This window comes from Danio aesculapii, chromosome 19, assembly GCF_903798145.1.
Source record: "Danio aesculapii chromosome 19, fDanAes4.1, whole genome shotgun sequence".
In the NCBI taxonomy this organism is placed as follows: Eukaryota; Metazoa; Chordata; class Actinopteri; order Cypriniformes; family Danionidae; genus Danio; species Danio aesculapii.
The window spans coordinates 47,913,997-47,936,138 of NC_079453.1; the positions used below are offsets into that span (position 1 = coordinate 47,913,997).

A 22,142-nucleotide genomic window follows, 5' to 3' on the forward strand; every position below is an offset into this window, starting at 1 on the left:
ATGTAGTGGCGATGGCAAAAAGAAAAAATAATTATAAACTGTCCTTAATACATTGTGATGCGTCATATTTGCTTATTTTTGAATTGTGCATGGACATAAATAAAGGTTTTGTTATACACATCCCTCCACCCACAATGGCTCTTTACATAAATGCATTGATAAAAAAATCAGAAATGGCTCTTTGCTGAAAAAAGGTTCCCTACCCCTGGTCTATTGTAAACAAAACATGAAAATTCTGCCATCTTTTGTGACCCTGGACCCCAAAACCAGTGGTAAGTATCAATTTTTGGAAATTGAGATGTATATCTTATCTGAAAGTTAAATAAATAAGCTTTCCTGGGAATATTGTTTGTTAGGATAGGACAGTATTTGGATGACATACAACAATATGAGGATCTGGAATCTGATGGTTACAACAATTCTAATTATTGAGAAAATCACCTTTATTGTCCAAATTAAATACATACTGTAGCAATGGATATTTCTAATCAGAAATTGAGTTTGTATATATTTACAGTAAGATTACACTCTTTAGCATTCTAGTTTTAGCATAAACAAACAATTTTGACTATTACAGTGTTTTTTGGCTGTTGCCAAATATAGACCTGTGCAAAATGAGACTGGTTGTGAGGTCCACATTTACTTATTCTCCACTCATTCTCCCAAACCTTTCTGAGTTTGTCCTTCTGTTGATAATTAAAAACCTTCCTTAGATTTGTTTGCTTACTATAGAAGCTAATAGTTACCCATATCCAATATTCATTCAAAACAGCATCTTTTGTATTCAACATGAGAAACAAATTAAGCTTGAAACCATTCCTGGGTCATCAAATCACGAGCAACTCTTGTGCCAGCTATCACAAATAACAAAGGCCGGGCTTGTTTTATTATCTTTATTGGAAATATAATCTGTTTGTCAGTCAATTGATTTGTTCAAACGTGTGTGTTATCTACACACAGCTAGATAAGCCCACGGCGCAGTCTGAGCACTTGACCACACATGCAGGACAACGATAGCAGAGGAGAAGCAGGAAACGCTTCATCGGTGTGAGATCCAGCGCCGATTGTGAGATTCTCACTTTCACATCAGGTAATCTGACCACTCGCCTCAAGCAGCCCAGATCTCCCAGAGAACTCAGACTACTGCTAACACCAGCCATAACTAATATCGTGATCAGAGCCCAGAATTGAACACGATGAGTGACTGTAAATGCCATTTGAGTAAAATATCCCAAGCAAAAGTGGTTTTTGTAATGATTTATTTATTTTTTAAATCATAGCGAGCACATAATTACATTTACATTTAGTCATTTAGCAGATGCTTTTGTCCAAAGCGACTTACAAATGAGGACAAGGAAGCAATTTACACAACTATAAGAGCAGCAGTGAACAAGTGCTATAGACAAGTTTCAGGTGTGTAAAGTCTAAGAAGCAAAGCATTAGTAATGTTATTTATTTTTGAGAGAGAGTACAGTTAGTGGTATAGCCAGAGAGGCAGTTGCAGATTAGGAAGGAAAGTGGAGACTAAACAGTTGAGTTTTTAGTGGTTTCTTGAAGACAGCAAGTGACTCTGCTGTTCTGATGTAGTTAGGGAGTTCATTCCACCAACTGGGCAGATTGAATGTGAGAGTTCGGGAAAGTGATTTCTTCCCTCTTTGGGATGGAACCACGAGGCGACGTTCATTCACAGAACGCAAGTTTCTGGAGGGCACATATATCTGCAGAAGTGAGAGCAGATACGAAGGAGCAAAGCCAGAGGTCGCTTTGTAAGCAAACATCAGAGCTTTGAATTTGATGCGAGCAGCAACTGGCAGCCAGTGCAAACGGGTGAGTAGCGGAGTGACATGTGCTCTTTTGGGTATATTAAAGACCACTCGTGCTGCTGCGTTCTGAAGCAGCTGAAGAGGTTTGATAGAATTAGCTGGAAGCCCGGCTAGTAGACATATCAGGGAGAAAAAAAGAGAGCACTTTAAAATGTTCAGTTTCTCTGCAGAATTATAGTTCCTGTGTATGTGCTGTGTGTATATAGTAACTGTGTATAGTTACTGTTAACCCCTTCAGACTTTAATTTTGCTCCAAGTTTCTGAAAAACGTAACAGAATGTTTTTACAGCTCCTAGAAATGAGATCAGATTATAATAATAAAACTTCAACACCCTTTAAGTGATATGTTTTAGTTCATTTTAATGGACATTAGGGGTAGCACGGTGGCACAGCACAATCGCTTCACTGCAAGAAGGTTGCTAGTTCGAGCCTCAGCTGGGTCAGTGGGCATTCTGTGTGGAGTTTGCATGTTCTTCCTGTTCGCGTGGGTTTCCTCTGGTTGCTCTGGTTTCCCCCACTAGTCCAAAAATATGTGGTGAATTGGGTAAGCTAAATTGTCCATAGTGTATGTGTGTGGGTGAGTGTGTATGGATGTTTCCCAGTGATGGGTTGCAGCTGGAAGGGCATCCTCTGTGTAAAACCAACACAATCTCACGGTAATTCGTAACTTTTTGATTTAGTGGCTAATTCGTTAGAATTCATTCAATCTAATTCGTACAATTTTGTATGATTTGCTCATCCCCCAAAGATGCTTGGATTTAGGGGTGGGGTTAGGTGCCACGCCTCCTTTTTAAAATCGTACAATTTCGTATGACTGAACTCGTACAAATTGGGACGAATTAGCCACTAAACTGACAAAACATAAAATACTTACGTTTTCAGAGATCAGGCTGGTAAAACATATGCTGGATAAGTTGGCGGTTCATTCCGCTGTGGCAACCCCGGACTAATAAAGGGACTAAGCCGAAAAAAAAATGAATGAATGAATGAATGTATGAATGGACATTAGGTCAGATTATACCAACATTAAATACAAAAAACCCATACATGAATGTTGGTATAAATGTAACAGTGGTAATAGAGGTTCATCGTAATGAAGGACATGAAATTAAGAGTATACATGATTGATAGTTGGCAACGCAGTGGCACAGTAGGTAGTGCTGTTGCCTCACAGCAAGAAGGTTGCTGGTTCGAGCCTCGGCTGGGTCAGTTGGCGTTTCTGTGTTGCGTTTCTAATAACTGATTTATTTTCTCTTTGCCATGATGACAGTAAATAAAATTTGACTAGATATTTTCAAGACACTTCTATACAGCTTAAAGTGACATGTAAAGGCTTAACTAGGTTAATTAGGTTAACTAGGCAGGTTAGGGTAATTAGGTAATGTATAGCGATGGTTTGTTCTGTAGACAGTCGAAAAAAAAATAGCTTAAGAGGGTTAATAATTTTGACCCTAAAATGGATTTTAAAAAATTAAAAACTGCTTTTATTCTAGCCAAAATAAAACAAATAAGACTTTCTCCAGGAGAAAAAATATTATCAGACATACTGTAAAATGTCCTTGCTCTGTTAAACATAATTTGGGAAATATTTAAAAAAGAAAAATTCAAAGGGGGGCTAATAATTTTGACTTCAACTCTATTTTTTTTTTACATTTTATAAAAATGCATGATGTAATTTGAAATATATTTTCTAAAGTTGCTCAAATCGGAATCCTCTTTGCAGGTTTGTTCAGCAGAGTGTTGGAGAGGACAGAAGAGACTGACTGTGAGAGTCCAGAAAGCCTGACAAGCTGTCCAGCATCAAAGTCTTCCTGCCATCAAACCCCAGAGGATGAAGATGTTGATCTGAGAGCTGAGCAGGTACATGTGCAGAGCCGCTCTGGGTCAGGATCTCTGACTGTGAAAGAGAGCGCAGAGTTAGTGGGACAGAAATAAGAAAGAAAGAGCAAGAGGAAAAATGGAGGCCATGAGCACTTACGTCTGCAGCTGTCACTGTAGGAGAGTATCTGCAGGAGCTTTATGGCAGCTGTGGATCGCCATCATCCGCAGTTTTATCTTCAAAGTTTTGTCCATTTTGAAATTGAATCAATTTAGAAAGAAACTAAAAATCAAAAGTAGAAAAGTCATCGTTCATGGCCAATGGCTTTTCTAACTAGTAACTGGAGAGAGGGGGCATTTTTTCCATTCAAGTTTTAGCTTTTATATAGATTGTATTATTATTATTGTAATGAAATCATGAACTTTACCTATTTTTAATATCTATCTACAAATAGATAGATAGATAGATAGATAGATAGATAGATAGATAGATAGATAGATAGATAGATAGATAGATAGATAGATAGATATAGATAGATAGATACATAGATAAATAGATAGATAGATAGATAGATAGATAGATAGATAGATAGATAGATAGATAGATAGATAGATAGATAGATAGATAGATAAATAGAACGATGTCTTGAACAATAGATAAAGCGATAGCTAGAACAATAGATAGATATCTGGAACGATGTACATCTAGAATGCTAGATGGATATGTAGAATGATAGATAGAATAATATCTAGAACAATATTTAGAATGATATATTGAGTAATAGATATCCAGAACAATGTATAGAACAATAGAGTGATATCTAGAACAATGGATAGAAGTCTAGAATGACAGACATGTAGAATGATAGATATCTAAAACGACAAATAGATGTCTAGAATGATAGATATCTCGAATGATAGGTATTTAGAACAATATCTGGAACGATAGATGGATATCTAGATTGACAGAACGAAAGAGAACAATATCTTGAACTATAGATATCCAGAACAATGTCTTGAACAAAAGAGCAATATCTAGAATAATAGATATCTAGAACAATGTCTGAAACGATAGATGGACAGATAGATGGATATCTAGAATGACTGAACGATATTTACAATGATAGAATGAAAGATAGATGTACAGAACAATGTCTAGAACAATAAATAGATGTCTAGAATCATAGATCCCTAGAATACTAGGTATCTAGAGCAGTATCTGGAATGATAGATAGAAATATGGATATCTAGAATGATATCTAGAACAATAGATGATATCTAGCATCATAGACATCCAGAATGATAGAACGATAGATATCTAGAACAATGTCTAGAACAATAGAGCGATATCGGGAACAATGAATAGATCTCTAGAATGATAGATACCTAGAACGATAGGTACAACGATAGAACAATGTCTTGTACAATAAATAGATCTCTAGAATGATAGATATCTAGAACGATAGGTATCTAGAACAATGTCTAGAACAATAGAGCAATATCTAGAACAATAAATAGATCTCTAGAATGATAGATATCTAGAACGATAGGTATCTAGAACAATGTCTAGAACAATAGAGCGATATCTAGAACAATGAATAGATCTCTAGAATGATAGATATCTAGAACGATAGAACAATGTCTTGTACAATAAATAGATCTCTAGAATAATATATATCTAGAACGATAGGTATCTAGAACAATGTCCAGAACAATAGAGCAATATCTAGAACAATAATAGATCTCTAGAATGATAGATATCTAGAATGATCGGTATCTAGAACAATATCTGGAACGATAGATGGATATCTAGAATGATAGAACGATAGATAGAACGATATCTTGAACTATAGATATCCAGAACAATGTCTAGAGCAAAAGAGCAATATCTAGAACAACAGATAGATGTCTAGAATGATAGATATCTAGACTTATAGATATTTAGAACTATATCTGGAATGATAGACGGACAGATAGATATTTAGAATAATGGAACAATATATAGAACGATAGAAAGAATCATAAACAGATATCCAAAACAATGTCTTGAACAATAGAGCGATATCTAGAAAAATAAATAGATGCCTAGAATAATAGATATCTAGAACAATATATGAAACGATAGATAGACAGATGGATATCTTGAATGACTGAACGATATTTAGAATAACAGAATGAAAGATAGATGTACAGAACAATGTCTAGAACAATAAATAGATCTCTAGAATGATAGATATCTAGAACAATGTCTAGAACAACAGAGCAATATCTAGAACAATAAATAGATCTCTAGAATGATGGATATCTAGAATGATAGGCGGACAGATGGATATCTAGAATGATATAATGATATCTAGAAAGATAGATAGATGATATCTAGCATCATAGACATCCAGAATGATGTCTAGAACAATAGAGCGATATCTAAAACAATAGAATGATAGATATTTAGAGCGATAGATATCCAGAACAATGTCTAGAACAATAGAGCGATATCTATAATAGATAGAAATACTAGAACAATAGATAAATGTCTAGAATCATAGAGATCTTGAACAATATGTGGAATGATAGACAGATATTTAGAGTGATAGAACAATATCTAGAACGATAGATATCCAGAATAATGTCTAGAACAATAGAGTGGTATCTAGAACAAGAAATAGATGTCTAGAATGATAGATATCTAGAATGATAGGTATCTAGAACAATATCTGGGACAATAGACAGATAGATGGATAACTAGATTGATAGAACTATATCTAGAATGATATCCATGACTAGACATCCAATGACTAGAATGATGTCTGTTTATTCTATATATTTCTAAAACAATATCTAGAATTATAGATCGTCATAAACTTTCTTTGCTGATGTGTATACATGATTGCAAAAAATATTAGTATTATTATCATCATCATCAATATTCAAATTTTAATTGTCACACAGTCATGCTCAGTATGATATGCAGTGAAATACTTTCACTGAAAGTATTTCACTGCATATCATTGCATATCATTGATCGTTTCTTTGAAATTCCCTGCGTCTTGTTCACTTGTCAGGATGTTGCCTTTTTTCCCACAATTCCTGACTTTGATGCATGACAAATATGCAAATGGAGATGTGTTGATACATATAAGTGTTTCCTGCAGTGCTTTATACACCAGCCCTGTCCTGCCCGACTGTATATAATGAGCCTTTAACCAACAGACTTGTAGGACAAGAGACAAAACAATGGGTCGGCGATCAATAGCAGTTGTGCACAGCACTCCAGAGGTCAGAGGTCTCATTTAGATTGTATGTCATGTGACACAGTGAGCACAGGGATCCCACAATCCTCCTCAAGTTCATCAGCCGTCAGCAGGTCAGATCTTGCTCTCCAGACACTACAGAATAATCAATAGCGCACTGCTGGACACAGTCAAACAGGGCAAAAATCAGCTTTTACTGAGTTCTGATCAATTTAATTTACCTTTCTGCATTTGTATTCACTGACTTACATTAATTGAAAAGACGCTGAATGCTCTTTTTGATGAACTGTTTAATTTCGGATACGCCTCACATTGTGTTTGTTCAATACTGTACATGCATAAAGGTAAATTAAACTGATCAGAACTGAGTATATTGCTACACTGTAAAACAAATATCTGTTCATTCTTCTCCACGATGGACGTCCAGCGTTCTCCAGCGCCTAGACTGCAGCTCTGCACAGGAAGTTTGGCCAGAGGAGAAATGGTCGTGCCCAACTGAGCCTGGTTTCTCTTGAGGTTTTATTTCATTCACTTTCGTCAATTGGTGAAGTTTGTTCCTTGCCACTGGCTTGCTTGCTTGCTTGGTTTGGGACTTGTGGAGCTGCGCATCGATGGATTACACATCAGTGTTTGGACTGAAAATTAAACCACACTGAACTGAACTAAACGGAACTTCAACTCTGACTGAGACAGTTTACATTTACTAGAACTTCTATGTTAAGCTGCTTTAACACAATCTATGTTGTAAAAGCGCTAGAGAAATGAAGATGAATTGAAAAAAAATGTATTAATTAAGAGGTTCTGTATTTAGTGATTTATTTATGGTTATGAATTGCTTTAGGAGACATTGATCTCTATTAACTTTTGATGTTGAAAATTCAACTCTACAGTTTACCAAGTGATTTTTATTGACATTTTAGTCATTTGAAACAATATATTGTATGAAAAACTATATATTAAGGTTGTAAAAGAACAGAAAATGTACTGGCAACACCAACCCAGACAATATATCACTTCGAACTATTTAATAATGTCAATAAAATGTCAAAAAAAAAGTATAAATAAATTTAAGAAGAAAAAAAACATAAATAAAAATACATAAAATTTACTGAACCCAATTTAAAAAATAAATTAAATTTGTACAGAAGATTTCACATTTAAATAAATGCTGTTCCTTTAAGAATACTGAGACAAAATGTGTCACTTGTCATAAAATTACAGAATCACTTTGATCAATGTTGATTTTCTGAGGGATCATGTGGCGGGACTGGAGAAATGCACGAAGTAAAGTACATGTTACATTATAATAAAATAGAAAAGCGGTATTTTCATTCGACTTGGTCCCTTTATTCATCAGGGGTCACCACAGCAGAATGAACCACCAACTAATCCAGCATATGTTTTACACAGCGAATGCCCTTCCAGACAATTTAGCTTACCCAATTCACCTAGAGCGCATCTGTTTGGACTGTGGGAGAAACCCGAGCACCCGGAGGAAACCCACACCAACATGGGAAGAACATGCAAACTCCACACAGAAATGCCAACTGACCCAGGCAGGATTCAAACCAGCGACCTTCTTGCTGTGAGGCGACAGTGCTATTATTTTCTTAATTATTTTCTTTATTCTCCATTTCCACCTGGGGATACTCTTCCCGAGGCCCTCAGACTATGCAGAGTCACTAATTCGATCCAAGACCAACGACGAGATGATCCCAAGGTTTCCATATCCTGGACCAGGCCGTATCCTGAGCAGCTACTGTGGTGGTCAAGGAGTAGTGGAACATGAGACTGATTCCTGTGACGCTCCAGAGACAGACGAGTCTTCGCTGAAGCCAGCTTCCAGCCTCCGCCACTGAGACTGCAGCTCTGCACAAGACGTTTGGCCAGCGGAGAAATTAAAATGATCGTGCCCAACTGAGCCTGGTTTCTCTCAATGTATTTTTTCTTCACTTTCACCATTAGTGAAGTTTTTTTTCCCTCTCCGCTGTCGCCACTGGCTTGCATGGTTCAGGATCTGTAGAGCTGCGCATCGTTGGATTTGCTCTTCAGTGTTTGGACTCTCAGTAGTGATTATTAAACCACACTGAACTGAGCTCAACTGAACTGAACTTAAACACTACAAACTGAACTACACTGTTCCTATTTACTATGACCTTTTATGTGAAGCTGCTTTGACACAATCTATATTGTATAAGCGCTATACAAATAACGGTGAATTGAATTGAATTGAATTGCTAACCACTAAGCCACAGTGCCGCCCAGCATTACTTTAAACAACACTATTAATCAGAAGTATTGTTGTATTTACTGTATTTTTAAAATACATTCAGTATCTGGTGAGCATAACTACTGCAAACTGGAGTTAATAATAATAATAAAAAACATCAGAAACCACAATAAGCTGCACAGAAAATTGCTAAAATGTTTTATTATTTTATTATTATTATTATCATTGTCATCATTATTATTCAAGTTTAGATGTAACAGACATCTTTGCCATCTTTATTGAATCTTTTTTGCATGTAAAAAACTACATGAAAATGAAAGGAAAAAACCAAACCGTTAAGGTGGCAGCTGAAATAAACAAGAGAAGTCTAAACTCATCATCTATGCACTTTAAATGCAGCAAGTGTAAAAACAATAACATTCTACCAATAAAGGTTAAAACATTTACATATTTATGCCCTTCGCCTTGACCAGACAAGCTTCCGGGCTCCATCAAATACTCCTCGTGTTTCAATATTGCTGAGACCTTCAAACATAGGCGAGATCTTGTTCATTTATTATAACGCAGTACCTGTACTTAGCATGCTAATAACACGTTTCCACTTTCTTCTTTAGCAATAGAGTAACTGAAGTGCAAGCATTAACATTTTCAAATCAAAATGAAAAGAAATAAAATAAAGACAAATGTTATTTAATACCCAACCGTATAAATGGTGTTGAAAAGCGTCACTTGATAATGATTTCAGTTCATTTTAAGAGGCATTTGCAGTTAAGCAGCGTTGTAAGGCTAGTTTCCGAGAGAGCAAATTAGACATTTCAAGCCTCAATTCTCTCCCCTTTTCCACAAGTTTATATAAATAATGTCTGTATGAAGTCAGACTGGACCAAACTTACTGAATCTGTGAAGTGAATGTGGAGGAAAAACACACACGGGAGCTCAACTCAATAAAAACAGATATGTCGCTAGCAACCAGGGCTGATTTTCCTAGTCAAATGAAATGAAAAGCTGTCAATGTGCAGAAACATTTCAAATATATCAAGCTTTTTTCCACTCGATATGTTCATTCTGAGCTCATTGTAGTTCAGTTGTCCACTCCACATATAACAACTGCAAAAGGAGCAGAGACCGAAGTACAGCCGGGTGAAACAACAATATAAATAACAATGTTATGCCTCTTTGAGACACCCGCCATCCAAAGGCACCAGAAACACCTGCAGTTATTAAGTTTCATCAACAGTACATTGAATAAAATTGTACAAAATAATAATTATCTGCTCTGTAGAATTAAAACTGAAACAAAACAAATCTAGACTGGCAGCAAGTTATTCTTGTTTTATATTATAGAGCACTGGCTCCTATCAGACGACCAAAATAAAGATCAGATTCCCTTAAATGAAGAGCAGGAGAAAACAATAACAGGAAGACTTCAGTCTGATTCAACGAGCTTCTTCATCAACTATAAAGCACAAATACACAGCAACAGAAAATGGAATGAATACACTACCTGACAAATGTCTTGTCGCCTATCCAAGATTTAGGAACAACAGATAATAACTTGACTTCTAGTTGATCATTTGGTATCAGAAGTGGCTTATATGAAAAGCAAAGGCCTCTAGATTACGCTTATTTTACCACAATAAAATATGAACATGTCTTGATTTTTAATTATTTAATGGGCTCTATGCACAGCTGGAGTTTTAAAGCCGATGATAAACTTCCGGTGAAAGCTTAATGTGAGTATTTTTAATTTCACAAGGTTGTTTTTACAGCAGCGATGTTGTAATGTAAATACAAGACATTCAGTTAAATAGACTTCAGCATTCATTTAGGTGTTCAAGTGTAAAACGAGATGAAAGACCGTTGTAACCGCTATTGCGATCACTAGCAATAAGCCAGCGCAGAAATTCCATTGAAAATACTGGGGTAAAATAAACATATTTTAAATATTTTAAAGACATGGCGGGGGGAAATGGAATTTAATGCAGTCCTTCTTGTCTGATCTGAGACCCACTTCATATTGTATATCTAACAGGCGGTGAAGATGGCAGATTTTTTTAAAGAAATCAGATTTTAAACTTGACAATATTGTAATGGAAAGACAGCTCACCGGAAGCCCTAGGGCTGCCTGGCAATATTGTGTCTGACTCCATCATGAGATTGGAGGACTGCATCCATACATCTCTGCAATGACTCAAATCACTGATTAATAAAGTCATCTGGAATGGCAAAGCAAGCGTTCTTGCAGGACTCCCAGAGTTCATCAAGAATCTTTGGATTCATCTTCAATGCCTCCTACATCTTTCCCCCGACATGCTCTATAATGTTCCTATCTTGTGACTGGGCTGGCCAATCCTGGAGCACCTTGACCTTTTCTTTCAGAAACTTTGATGTGGAAGTATGAGGAGCGCTATCCTGCTAAAGGTTGTGCCCTCTCCTGTCATTTGTAATGTAATGGGCAGCAAAAATGTCTTGATACCTCAGGCTGTTGATGTTGCAGATCTCTTGCATTCCCCCATACTGAATGTAACCCCAAACCATGATTTTTCCTTCACCAAACTTGACTGATAACTGTGAGAATATTGAGTCCATGTGGGTTCCAGTAGGTCTTCTACAGTATTTGTGATGATTGGGATGCAGTTCAACAGATGATTCATCAGAGAAATCAACCTTCTGCCACTTTTCCAAACGATCAACTAGAAGTCAAGTTATTATGTGTTGCTCTTACAACTGGAATCGACGACAAGACTTTTGTCAGGCAGTGTAGTGGCCAAAGATTACAATAAAAACATAGTACGTTTGTTTATAATATTCCACCTTTGGAGGAAAGGAAATTGAATCGTTTTTACTGTTGATAAAAAGAAAAGAAAGTTCAGGTGTTGCTTCATTACGTCGTTTGCTACATTTGCAAATGTAAACGTTTGTCAGAGCCAAACTTCAGGCCCTCATTCAGACGCGAGTTCAATGTTGCATATCAACATCTCATGTAGAAAATACTTTGTACACTATATCAGGCACTGATCATATGATTTCACTATTAACAACCTAGAAAAAAAATAGTTTTTTTTTTTTTTGTGTGTGTGTGTATTCCTTCCCAAATTTAGTTGTAGAGTAATAAGAATTGCATCCCAGCAACTAAGGCAGCAGCTTAAAAGTTTTGATGGAATTCTGTGAGTTCCTTAACTGTGTATCTATCAAACCCAAACAGTAAAAAAAGACATTTAGTATAATGTTAACTAGAGACAGTCAACTTAAATCAGCCAAACACATTCCCTGAGGATGCTGGATGTTTGTTTGAGGACACAGTCATACTGTTGCCATGATGACAGACGGACGACTGCCACGTTTCCTACACCGAAGCAGAAACACATCCTCATGTTCGTCAAGAGAACTTTCCATAAATCCACCATTAAACACACAGAGACCAAGAGGAAAATGAGTCGATGTACCTTGCCTCGCTGAACTGCCTCGCTAACAAAAATATATCTAAATAGCTACATGTACCGATGTCACCAAAAAAAGCTGTTAAAAGTGTGTGAGCTCCCACAGACAATATGTTATGCTAAGTTTCTTGCATTAGGCACCATCTTGGCACGTATTTTCCGTAAAAAGCTCATTGGTTAGAAGGGTTGGGTTCGGGAGCCGCTCGGTGCAGGCCTCGCTGGATGTGTGTGGTGAAATCGTATTTATCGGTGCAAGCGTGCAGACAGATGCTGCACTGGAAGGGCCCGCCGTCCCCGTGGCAGCTCATATGCAGGGCGTACAAGACCTCGTCCAGGAAGACAATCCCACAATGGACGCATTTACTGGAGAGATCATCTTGCGTAGCTTGATCAACCTTCTCCGATTGAGAAGATACCTTCGGGGTTGAGCGTTCCTCTTCAGGATCATCCATTCGGTCAGAAGCAGGGGACGCTAGTTTCTCCTTAGCATTGGGCGCTCCGTTGGACGTCGGACTGGGTTTGGAATGTTTCATGGCCAGGTCAAGAGGAGTATCGCTTTCGGGTCCAGAAGCTGTCGGAGGTGGAAAGTGAGGCGGTAAACTGAAGGCAGGATAAGGCACGAAGCTTTGGCACGGATTAGGAAGTCCAGCACTCAAATAGTGACCTGCTGCGTTTCCCGGAACAGACATCTTGTATTTAGTCCAGAAGCGCAGCCAGTCTGTTTCGTTTTGCAGGTCGTTATGGAGAAACGGCAGGCTGAAGATCGGATATTGGTATTTCTCGATGGGGCTTCCGGGCGGAGAGTAACTAGCTTGTTTTGATGGACGCATGTACTTCTCGATTGGACTGCCTCTTTCTGATCCACCTTTCCCATCTGCGCCTTGGGGTCCTAAACTGAGCCCGTTCCCCTCGACGGATCCTCCGTCCACTGGACTCTTGTGCATATGCAGCGGAGGCATACGCTTGTGGATCTCTAGCGTCTGGTTGACGAGGAAAGCGTGTGTGGAACGAGGACTGGGGTGACTTTTGGTTCCAGAGGGGCCGTAAGCCTCATATTTGACTTGGGCCTCTGCTCGTGATAAAGAGCCGTCGGATCCGGCGTCTTCTGTCCTCCTTTCTAAAGGACTCCCGTTCAGACGCTCCTCGCTGTTGACCCGTTGTTGTTTGGAGCCCACCTGCTCTGATGGGATGGGGTCAGGGTTCAGGCGCTTCCGTGTCCGCCGACGGATGATCTGCTCGCCGTTGTTTTGCTTGATTATGTTCAGCGGTCTGGGGGTCTGTAAGAGAAATAATTAAGATTAGAAAACACACTTAATAAACAGAATAAGGCATTACTCTATTCACTATTTTTTTCCAACACGTTTGCCAGTGGTGTTGACAGAAGAGTCGGAAAGAGAAAGCACTCCCTGTCAGTATTACTAATTTTACAAAAACATATTGTTTTGTTGTAAATATGAATATATACAAATAAAAATAAACCCTTTACAGTTTTCAAATCTGTGTTTGTCTTATCAATACAATCAAAATGACAGAGTATTTTATTTACAGTATATAGTAATGTGCAGAAACGCATGACCACGTTTGCCAACCCCAGTGCATTAAAAATGCAGATTTACAGCTAGTGATATGCACATCGCACAGGATGCTTCTCTTACTTAGCTTTTTTGTCTTGTTGCTAGTATAAATATCATTCATTCTTTCATTTTCTTTTCAGCTTAGTCCCTTTATTAATCAGGGGTCACCACAGCGGAATGAACCGCCAACTTATCCAGCATATGTTTTACGCAAAGGATGCCTTTCCAGCTGCAAACCATCTCCGGGAAACATCCATACACACTCATTCACACACATACACTATGAACAATTTAGCTTGCCCAATTCACCTGTACCGCATGTCTTTGGACTTGTGGGGGAAACCAGAGCACCCAGAGTAAACCCACGCCAACACGGGGAGAACATGCAAACTCCACACAGAAATGGAAACTGACCCAGCCGAGGCTCGAACCTGGGCCTTCTTGCTGTGAAGCGATTGTGTTACCCACTGTGCCACCGTGACGCCAGTCTAAATTTCTAAAATTCTTAAATCAAGAAGCATTCTTGTTTAAGAAATAATACGATAAATTTAAGTTAAGGATTAAATTAAGCAGTTTTTCCTTAAAACAAGCAAAATAATCTTGTTTTTTCTTTTGTCATATTTTGCTAACCCCATTGGCAGATTCATTTGCTCGTTTTAAGGAAAAACTCACCTCATTTTGGGATATTATTTCTAAAAACAAGACAATATTTTTTGCTTGTCTAGAAAATGCTTCTCGATTTAAGAAATTTTAGATATTTGGACAAGAAACAAGCCAAACATATCTAAGAAAAATATTTTTTGCAGTACCTAACTTGCAGCACTGTCATACATAAGGCCAATAAAAATTCTTAATGCTGTAGTTAACATTAAGCAAGAATGATAAACACATTAGAAATTGAACTTGACTGTATAGCTGACAGCTGTCATCCAATCCATCCTCTGCACTTCAATCACCGTCTGGTTCGGCTCAGCTGCCAAAACCGACCTCCGTAGACTACAGCGAATAGTGCGGACTGCTGAACGAATCACTGGCACAACCCTTCCTACACGTCAAGAAATGTATTCTTCCAGAGTGAGTAAAAGGGCTCGCAAAATCACTCTGGACCCCTCACACCCAGCACACTACCTGTTCCAACTGTTACCGTCTGGTCGGCGCTTCAGAGCACCAAGCACAAAAACAGCCAGACACAGGAAAAGTTTCTTTCCTCAGGCTGTCTACCTTATGAACAGTTAAATATTCCCCTACTGTGCAATAAATATGTGCAATACTTTCTCATACGCACTTGTACACAGCACCTTATATCAATATACAATGCAATACTCTCTACATTCGCACTTGTACACAGCACCTTATAACCTGTATATTTATAACAATCTGTACATACAACTCAACATCCAGGTTTCTTAACTAACCGCATCTGTTTAATGTTCATCATTTTTATTTAATTTTTTTCATATTTATTTTGTGTTGTCACTTTATGTACACTGGAAGCTTCTGTAGCCAAAACAAATTCCTTGTGTGTTTGAAGCACACTTGGCAATAAAACTGATTCTGATATAGTGTAACCAATTTATATAAATGAGTTTGTAAAAAAATCAATATATAAAATAATTGTTATGTTTTTTAATTTAATGTTCTTGGCTTAAACTGACAAACAGAAACAAAACATGAGAATGATTACCAAGACATGCACATTAGGACAAGGTCAACATTTAGAACTATTAATATAAAAGGTTAATCATTTAATGTTTTCTGTGTGCGTCAACATTATGTCCAGTGGATGTGTTTTAATATCAACCATAAAACTAAACTTTGGCTTGTCAAAGACCTAATCAGCATAAATGTCACAAACGTCCTGACAGCCTGCCTATTTATTATTATTATTAATACTATTATTATGTCATTCATAGTTAAACATCTATCAAATCCATGTGACAACAAAGTTTACTCAAAAAATCTAGATGTGTGTTTTTGAGTTCAATTATTAAAGGCCCAAAAACAAAGCAGAAACCACAGAGTCCTAAAGGTACAATTTTTATGATCCAGCGACTCTACAGTCTCCGTGAGTGTGAACCAAACAAATGCTCCTGTGTGTGTGAGAGAGACTGGACCTGATATATTTACAGCCTCACAAAAGCGCTTTCTGATCTAATATTGTGATTTCAGCACAATGATTCCTCCCTTCAGGGACTCCGACGACACACTCCTGTAATTAAGCTGGTTAGCATAATAATCAGCCATCAAACGCCTATTAATTACCACTTTATTTTTCACCAGACCAACTCAAATCAAGCAGTACACTGAACAAAAAGGATTCATTGGGTTTACTCTGTGTTTTTAAGATAAGTGGTCGCAAACAAGTTATATGGGCTGAATTTAAACAAACAAATCAAGTTGAACATAACACATTTCATTTGTTTAAAGTCAACCCATGCAAATCCAATGATTCATTTTTTCAGTGTACAATGAGTCAAGGTTATTATAGTTAACGAAAATAAACGAAAAGTAAAATGTAAAATAATTGTCGTTAACTGAAATAAGTGTAAGAGGCTAAATTATTATATGCGTTTGTTTATATGACAAAACATGTCTTTTTGACTCAAGAAGGTCCATACTGACTCCAAAGGCAGATACTGATAAGATCAGGGCCTGGTGTTTGGACTTTGGGGGTTTTACGATGTGGTCACATGTTGATTGGTCAGTTTGAATGTCTCAACATTTGGGCTTTAGTCACATGGTCAAGAAAAATACAAAATAGGTGGTAAAACGCTGCTCTGCCTCTTTTCTTTTCCTGGCCTGTCTTTCCTGGTCTGCTTTCCTCCTCTGCTCCTCTCCTCCTCTGAATCTTCTTTGACTCTACTGCAATCAGGCTAACTTCTGGGCCTGCTCTCTTTGTCTCTCTCTCCCTCCCCCTGTGTCTCTCCTTCTACCTCTGGTAACTTTAATTTTACATTTAAGCTGGGTACAATTTATATCATATGTTTTATCATTCCATATTTGATCATTTTATACAGTTATTTTGTAGCTAATTCAGTTGTAACCGTAGAGAATTATTGTCATTAAATCATCTCATTTTCAAGTATTTGTGAATTACTTTTGATTGATCAACACTTAACTGTTTCATATTGCAATACAATACAATCACATAATATCAAGGCTCTCCCACATTTATAGCTATTAATACTGATATAAGATTGCAGAAGAATGGTTTGACTAGAATGTACAGTTTTTTACCATCAATACTGATAACTTTTTAGTCATTCGGCAGAACTACAGTTCGAACCGCTGTGGTTTAAAACCCAATCTTACAGATGGGTTAGAAACCCGGAATCTTACATAAGAATAAAAACAAGAGTTTTTTCTAAAAAACTAGAACAAACTGAAACTGTATTGTGTACATATAAAACTAACTTTATAGCAAAATTATAGCAAAAACCTCCTTTGTTTTCGTATTTGTGAATGTATTTAATACACATAATCTTTCTGTAAGCCGTTTAGAAGTGAATCTAATTCGCTCTGCAAGTGTTTGACCCTTTCGCACCTCAGAGTCTGTAATCCTACTGTCATTGGCCAGACCGAGCCTGTTCTCCTCCAGTCAGTCCTCGATGTTGCTCCCACGACAAAAACAACGAGTGGACATGACAGCAGCACGGTGACAGCATTACAGGCACTTAAAACTATTACTTTAACACATTTGTGGCCAATAATGGGTTTTATTTCTGAATCGCGATCGCGAACTAATCTTTTTAACCGGATCTTCCAAGTGAACCGGTTGAACTAGTTCACCAAATCGAACTGAATCATTTGAAACGATTCGCGTCTCCAGTAAGCACTTATCCACAAACTACTTACTTTTTAACATGCCTAACACCCACATCTGACTCGAAATTATCCAATATATACTCTTATTCGGTTATTAGAACAGCAACAATACACTGAGATCAATTTTTAGAAGCGGTGAACCGATAATACTACGCATGCATGATTCAGTGAACCAAACACAAACAGCACATGACAGCCTGCTGTGACTGAACTAAACTTGAACAACTGCAGCGCGGGTAAACCGAGGGCTTAAATGAGAGGATCTGGTGAAAGAACGTAAGTTTATTTCATAACAGACAATCGTAATGGAGTTTAAATAAGTGAATCATGATTCAGTTGGGTTGCAAAACTTTACTGTAAGACATTTTTCAGATCATGGTGATGTTTAACTGACTGAAATTACTATTGCTGACTACATAATTTTGGTATGTTAAGTCCAAACATCCGCGTTAAATATCTGAACTTCCCATCACGACTGTGTATCTAACCTCAGAGCAGCCTTGCACACATATTGTACTACGGCTGCTATCTTGTGGGCTGTTGTATTTGAATTTGAGGATGGGTGTGGTATTGGTAGATGATAGTGTTCATGTGTCCTCTAAATACAGGAGTTTTTATTATACAATATTTATTCTGATGATTTTAAATATTGCACCTAACAAATATCCTTATTTAGAAAAAATAAACTAAAAATAAGTCATTTCAAAATATAGAAACTAATAAAAACTAGTAAATCTGCCTCTAAAAACTAATAAAAACTAACTGAATTTGAAAACAAAAAGTCAAAACGAAATAAAAACTAAAACTAATGAAACATCCAGAACTATTATAACCTTGCAATGAGTTCACTAACCCTTTCAGCTCCACTACAGTGGTCTCAATGGATGGAACTGTTATCAATTGTACTATTTTACTAGAGTGAGAGAAAAAGAGCAAGATAACCGTACGTTCCTTCTCATCCTTTACACTAATATGGAAAGTACTGCGGTCGGAGAGATGAGAGATATGCATATTTCCTTGGGTGGCAGACCTGCAACAGGAGGGAAAGAATGGAGCACTTGTCTGTAATCTGTTTTTCTGAGCTCAGATTCCGTCCTGGTAGGCAGAGGCTGGAGGGGGGAAGGAAAAAACTTCAGTGAGGTGACGCAACTCATCTAGTCTTCTGCTAGACTGCCAGACACAATCTTCCAAGGCCTCGCTTGATGCACAGATCACCCACGACTCACCCGGAGACACAGATAATTGGCAGAAGAACAATGCGGCTTCGTCTCCTGCACCTTCAGCTCTGCTTGTTGACTTTGAGGTGGAGGCGCATCCAGGGAATCAATCATGTTCGGTCACCAACACCATCCTCTACAGCGCACACTCATCCCAAGGTTATTCCAGTTTGGCTGAATTTCACTTCGTTTTTATTTGGATTCTTTACATTTACATCTAGTCATTTAGCAGATGCTTTTGTCCTTACAACTTAGGAGGCATTCAGTGATTCAACAAGAAGAGGCAATACACACAATACAAGAGCTAGTTTTACAAACAAACTGTTGTGCTCAGAGAATTTAGTGCTAGACTTAAGGATGGTTTATACTTCTGTGTGGAGTGATCGCGAGTTAGCAGCGGATTTACATGTTCCTCTGTGTCAAGTTTCTTCGCTGGTGTTTTGTTTTTCATTGAATACTACCTTAATGTACAAGTAGCTCAAACTCGCTCATTCAGAAACAGAAACCAGCGGACGTGTAACAACTTTCACTATAAAGTGAACACAAAACAAAATTTCCAACTGGAGCTCCTTCAGGGGACTCCACACTAGTAAACACTTGCTCCATCTGGCTCACTGCTCTCGCCCCCGCCCACACTTGTCAGTGCTACCAAGACAACCAATCACAGAGCTTGTGCTACGTGTCATTGTGATGTGTCTTAACATTTTTTGAGAGGTGCGCATCAGCGTTGGTGTCAGCCACGGCGAGGGCTATGCAACTGTGCAAAGGCTGCATCGGACCATACGTGTGTGCTTGACGCAGAAGTCAGCCATCAGTGGGAAGTGTTTTTTTTTAGAGAGAGAGTAAAGGAAGGGAAGTTAATTTCCTTTTTTTTAGAGAGAGAGAGAGAGAGAGAGAGAGAGAGAGAGAGAGAGAGAGAGAGAGAGAGAGAGAGAGAGAGAGAAAGAGAGAGAGAGAGAGAGAGAGAGAGAAAGAGAGAGAAAGAGAGAGAGAGAGAGAGAGAGAGAAAGAGAGAGAGAGAGAGAGAGAGAGAGAGAGAGAGAGAGAGAGAAAGAGAGATTCTACAGGTGGTTTGTCAAGCCCACTCACCTGTGAGAAGCACATTTCATAAATGTTTTTTTTTTTGATTTGCAGTGATTATATTTTTAAATTTGCTGATTCTATTTTAACATTTGCTGTTCATTTCAGTTTGTTTCGTTAATGGTTTAGATTTGTTTTTATTTTGTGAACACATTTCTATTCAGTGTTTACACATTTAGTTTCAGTTTTACACTGCAAAAATGCTTTTTGTCTTGATCTTAAAATTCTTACATCAAAAAGTATTTTCTAGACGAGCAAATAAAATGTGGTAACACTTTATTTTGATGCTCCATTTGAGTATTAGTAGACTACCTGCTTAATATCTGTTGATACTACTCCTTCAACAGACATTTAACTGACTAGAAGAAACTTTGCAAGTACATGACAACTTACACTAACCCTAACCCCAACCTAACAGTCTGCTTACAGTATAATCTAATGAGAATTAGTTGCCATGTAGATGTAATGTAACTTAATTCAACAAATAGACCATCAAAATAAAGTGTGACCGAAAATGTTTTTTTCCTTAAAACAAGCTAAATAATCTGGCAATGGTGTAAGCAAAACAATCTTATGTCAAAGCGAGAACTAGATTATTTTGCTTACACCACTGGCAGGTAATTTTCAGGAAAAACTCACTTAATTATTTCTAAAAAACAAGATCATTTTTTATTTACTTACTTATTTATTTATTTAAATGTATTATTTTTTTTTTTGCTTGTCTACAAAGTGTTAGAGGATTTTTAAAAATTCAATATTTGTACTAGAAACAAGACAAAAACTTTAAGAAAAGCAGTTTTGCAGTGTAGATTTAGTAATTATAGTTGATCAGTTATCAGAACACACACAGTGTCGACCAGAGTAAAGTTTAATGTTTGCACACTTTACATTTACACTGGTGCAAACCTCTTAATGATTAAAAAATAATAATAATTGTTTGAACAAACACTGAATCCAAAACCACACACATGCAACTCAAACAGATAAAAATGCTGAATTAAGACCAATTTATTTACAGGCTAGTTTACTTTATTTTGGCAGCAGATGAGAAAATACACGTTTTAGGTTTATATAGAAAAGAGGTGTCTGTATATTATAATCACACTCTTGAAAAAACAAACATGTAAAAGCACATCTACTGGTGTTTTCCACCATAAAATGAGTGTTTATTCATTCTGAAAGCGGTCATTATTTATGCTTATTATTTTATTTCAGTTAGTCTTTCAGTGACTGTTGTCAGTTCATTTGGTGATATTCGATATCATTTCAGTTAACAGAAATGTTATTGGGTCAATAGTTTCAGTCTTAGTTTCCAGGTTCTCACACATTTTTCAAAGTCCAGGTGCAATTTCAAACTTTTCCAGCAAATGACATATTTACATGCATACGCTGAACATGCTTCATAACTTTATATTTGTTGTGGTAGTGTGTAGTTTAACGTAGTATAGTATTTCAAGGAAAACTATGCAGGGACTCCAGAGTTTATTTTACGCCAAAGCAAAAAAAATACTTCATTTTATTTAAACAGTCAACTATTATTACCCATTTAGTATCAAATTATTTTGAAATATTAATTGCATTTTCAAGCAGTTTCTCCAAAATATAAGCACTTTACAAACCTCCACAATACTAGATACAAATCCAGCACGCGTAAGAACCCTATATATTTTCGTTTACTGAAAAAACCTTGCCAGATCCACCGTCACATTCACTCGCTGAGAAAAACAGCTTCTCTCTGACAGAAGAAATGCATCATTTTTCTGGTTCCCTCTTGAAAATAATGTATGCAAACCTGCGCCTTTGGCTCTGCAGCATATGTTCTTGGGGAAGAAACGGGAGATGTGTGTTTTCAACAATGTTTGGCCACCGGGGAGCGGAGTTAAA

At 37.3% G+C, this 22,142-nt stretch overlaps 1 protein-coding gene across 3 annotated transcripts in view; it reads right to left on the reverse strand.

Moving 5' to 3' along the window:
* Nucleotides 1–9,308: 9,308 nt before the first annotated feature.
* Nucleotides 9,309–22,142, reverse strand: part of trps1 (trichorhinophalangeal syndrome I) — a 254,925-nt gene continuing 242,091 nt past the window's right edge. For all 3 annotated transcript variants that reach the window (XM_056479416.1, XM_056479417.1, XM_056479418.1), the window contains exon 8: nt 9,309–13,839. In XM_056479416.1, the coding sequence (XP_056335391.1) occupies nt 12,733–13,839 (1,107 nt within the window). In that variant the 3' untranslated portion in view covers nt 9,309–12,732. The remainder of the gene's footprint in view (nt 13,840–22,142) is intronic.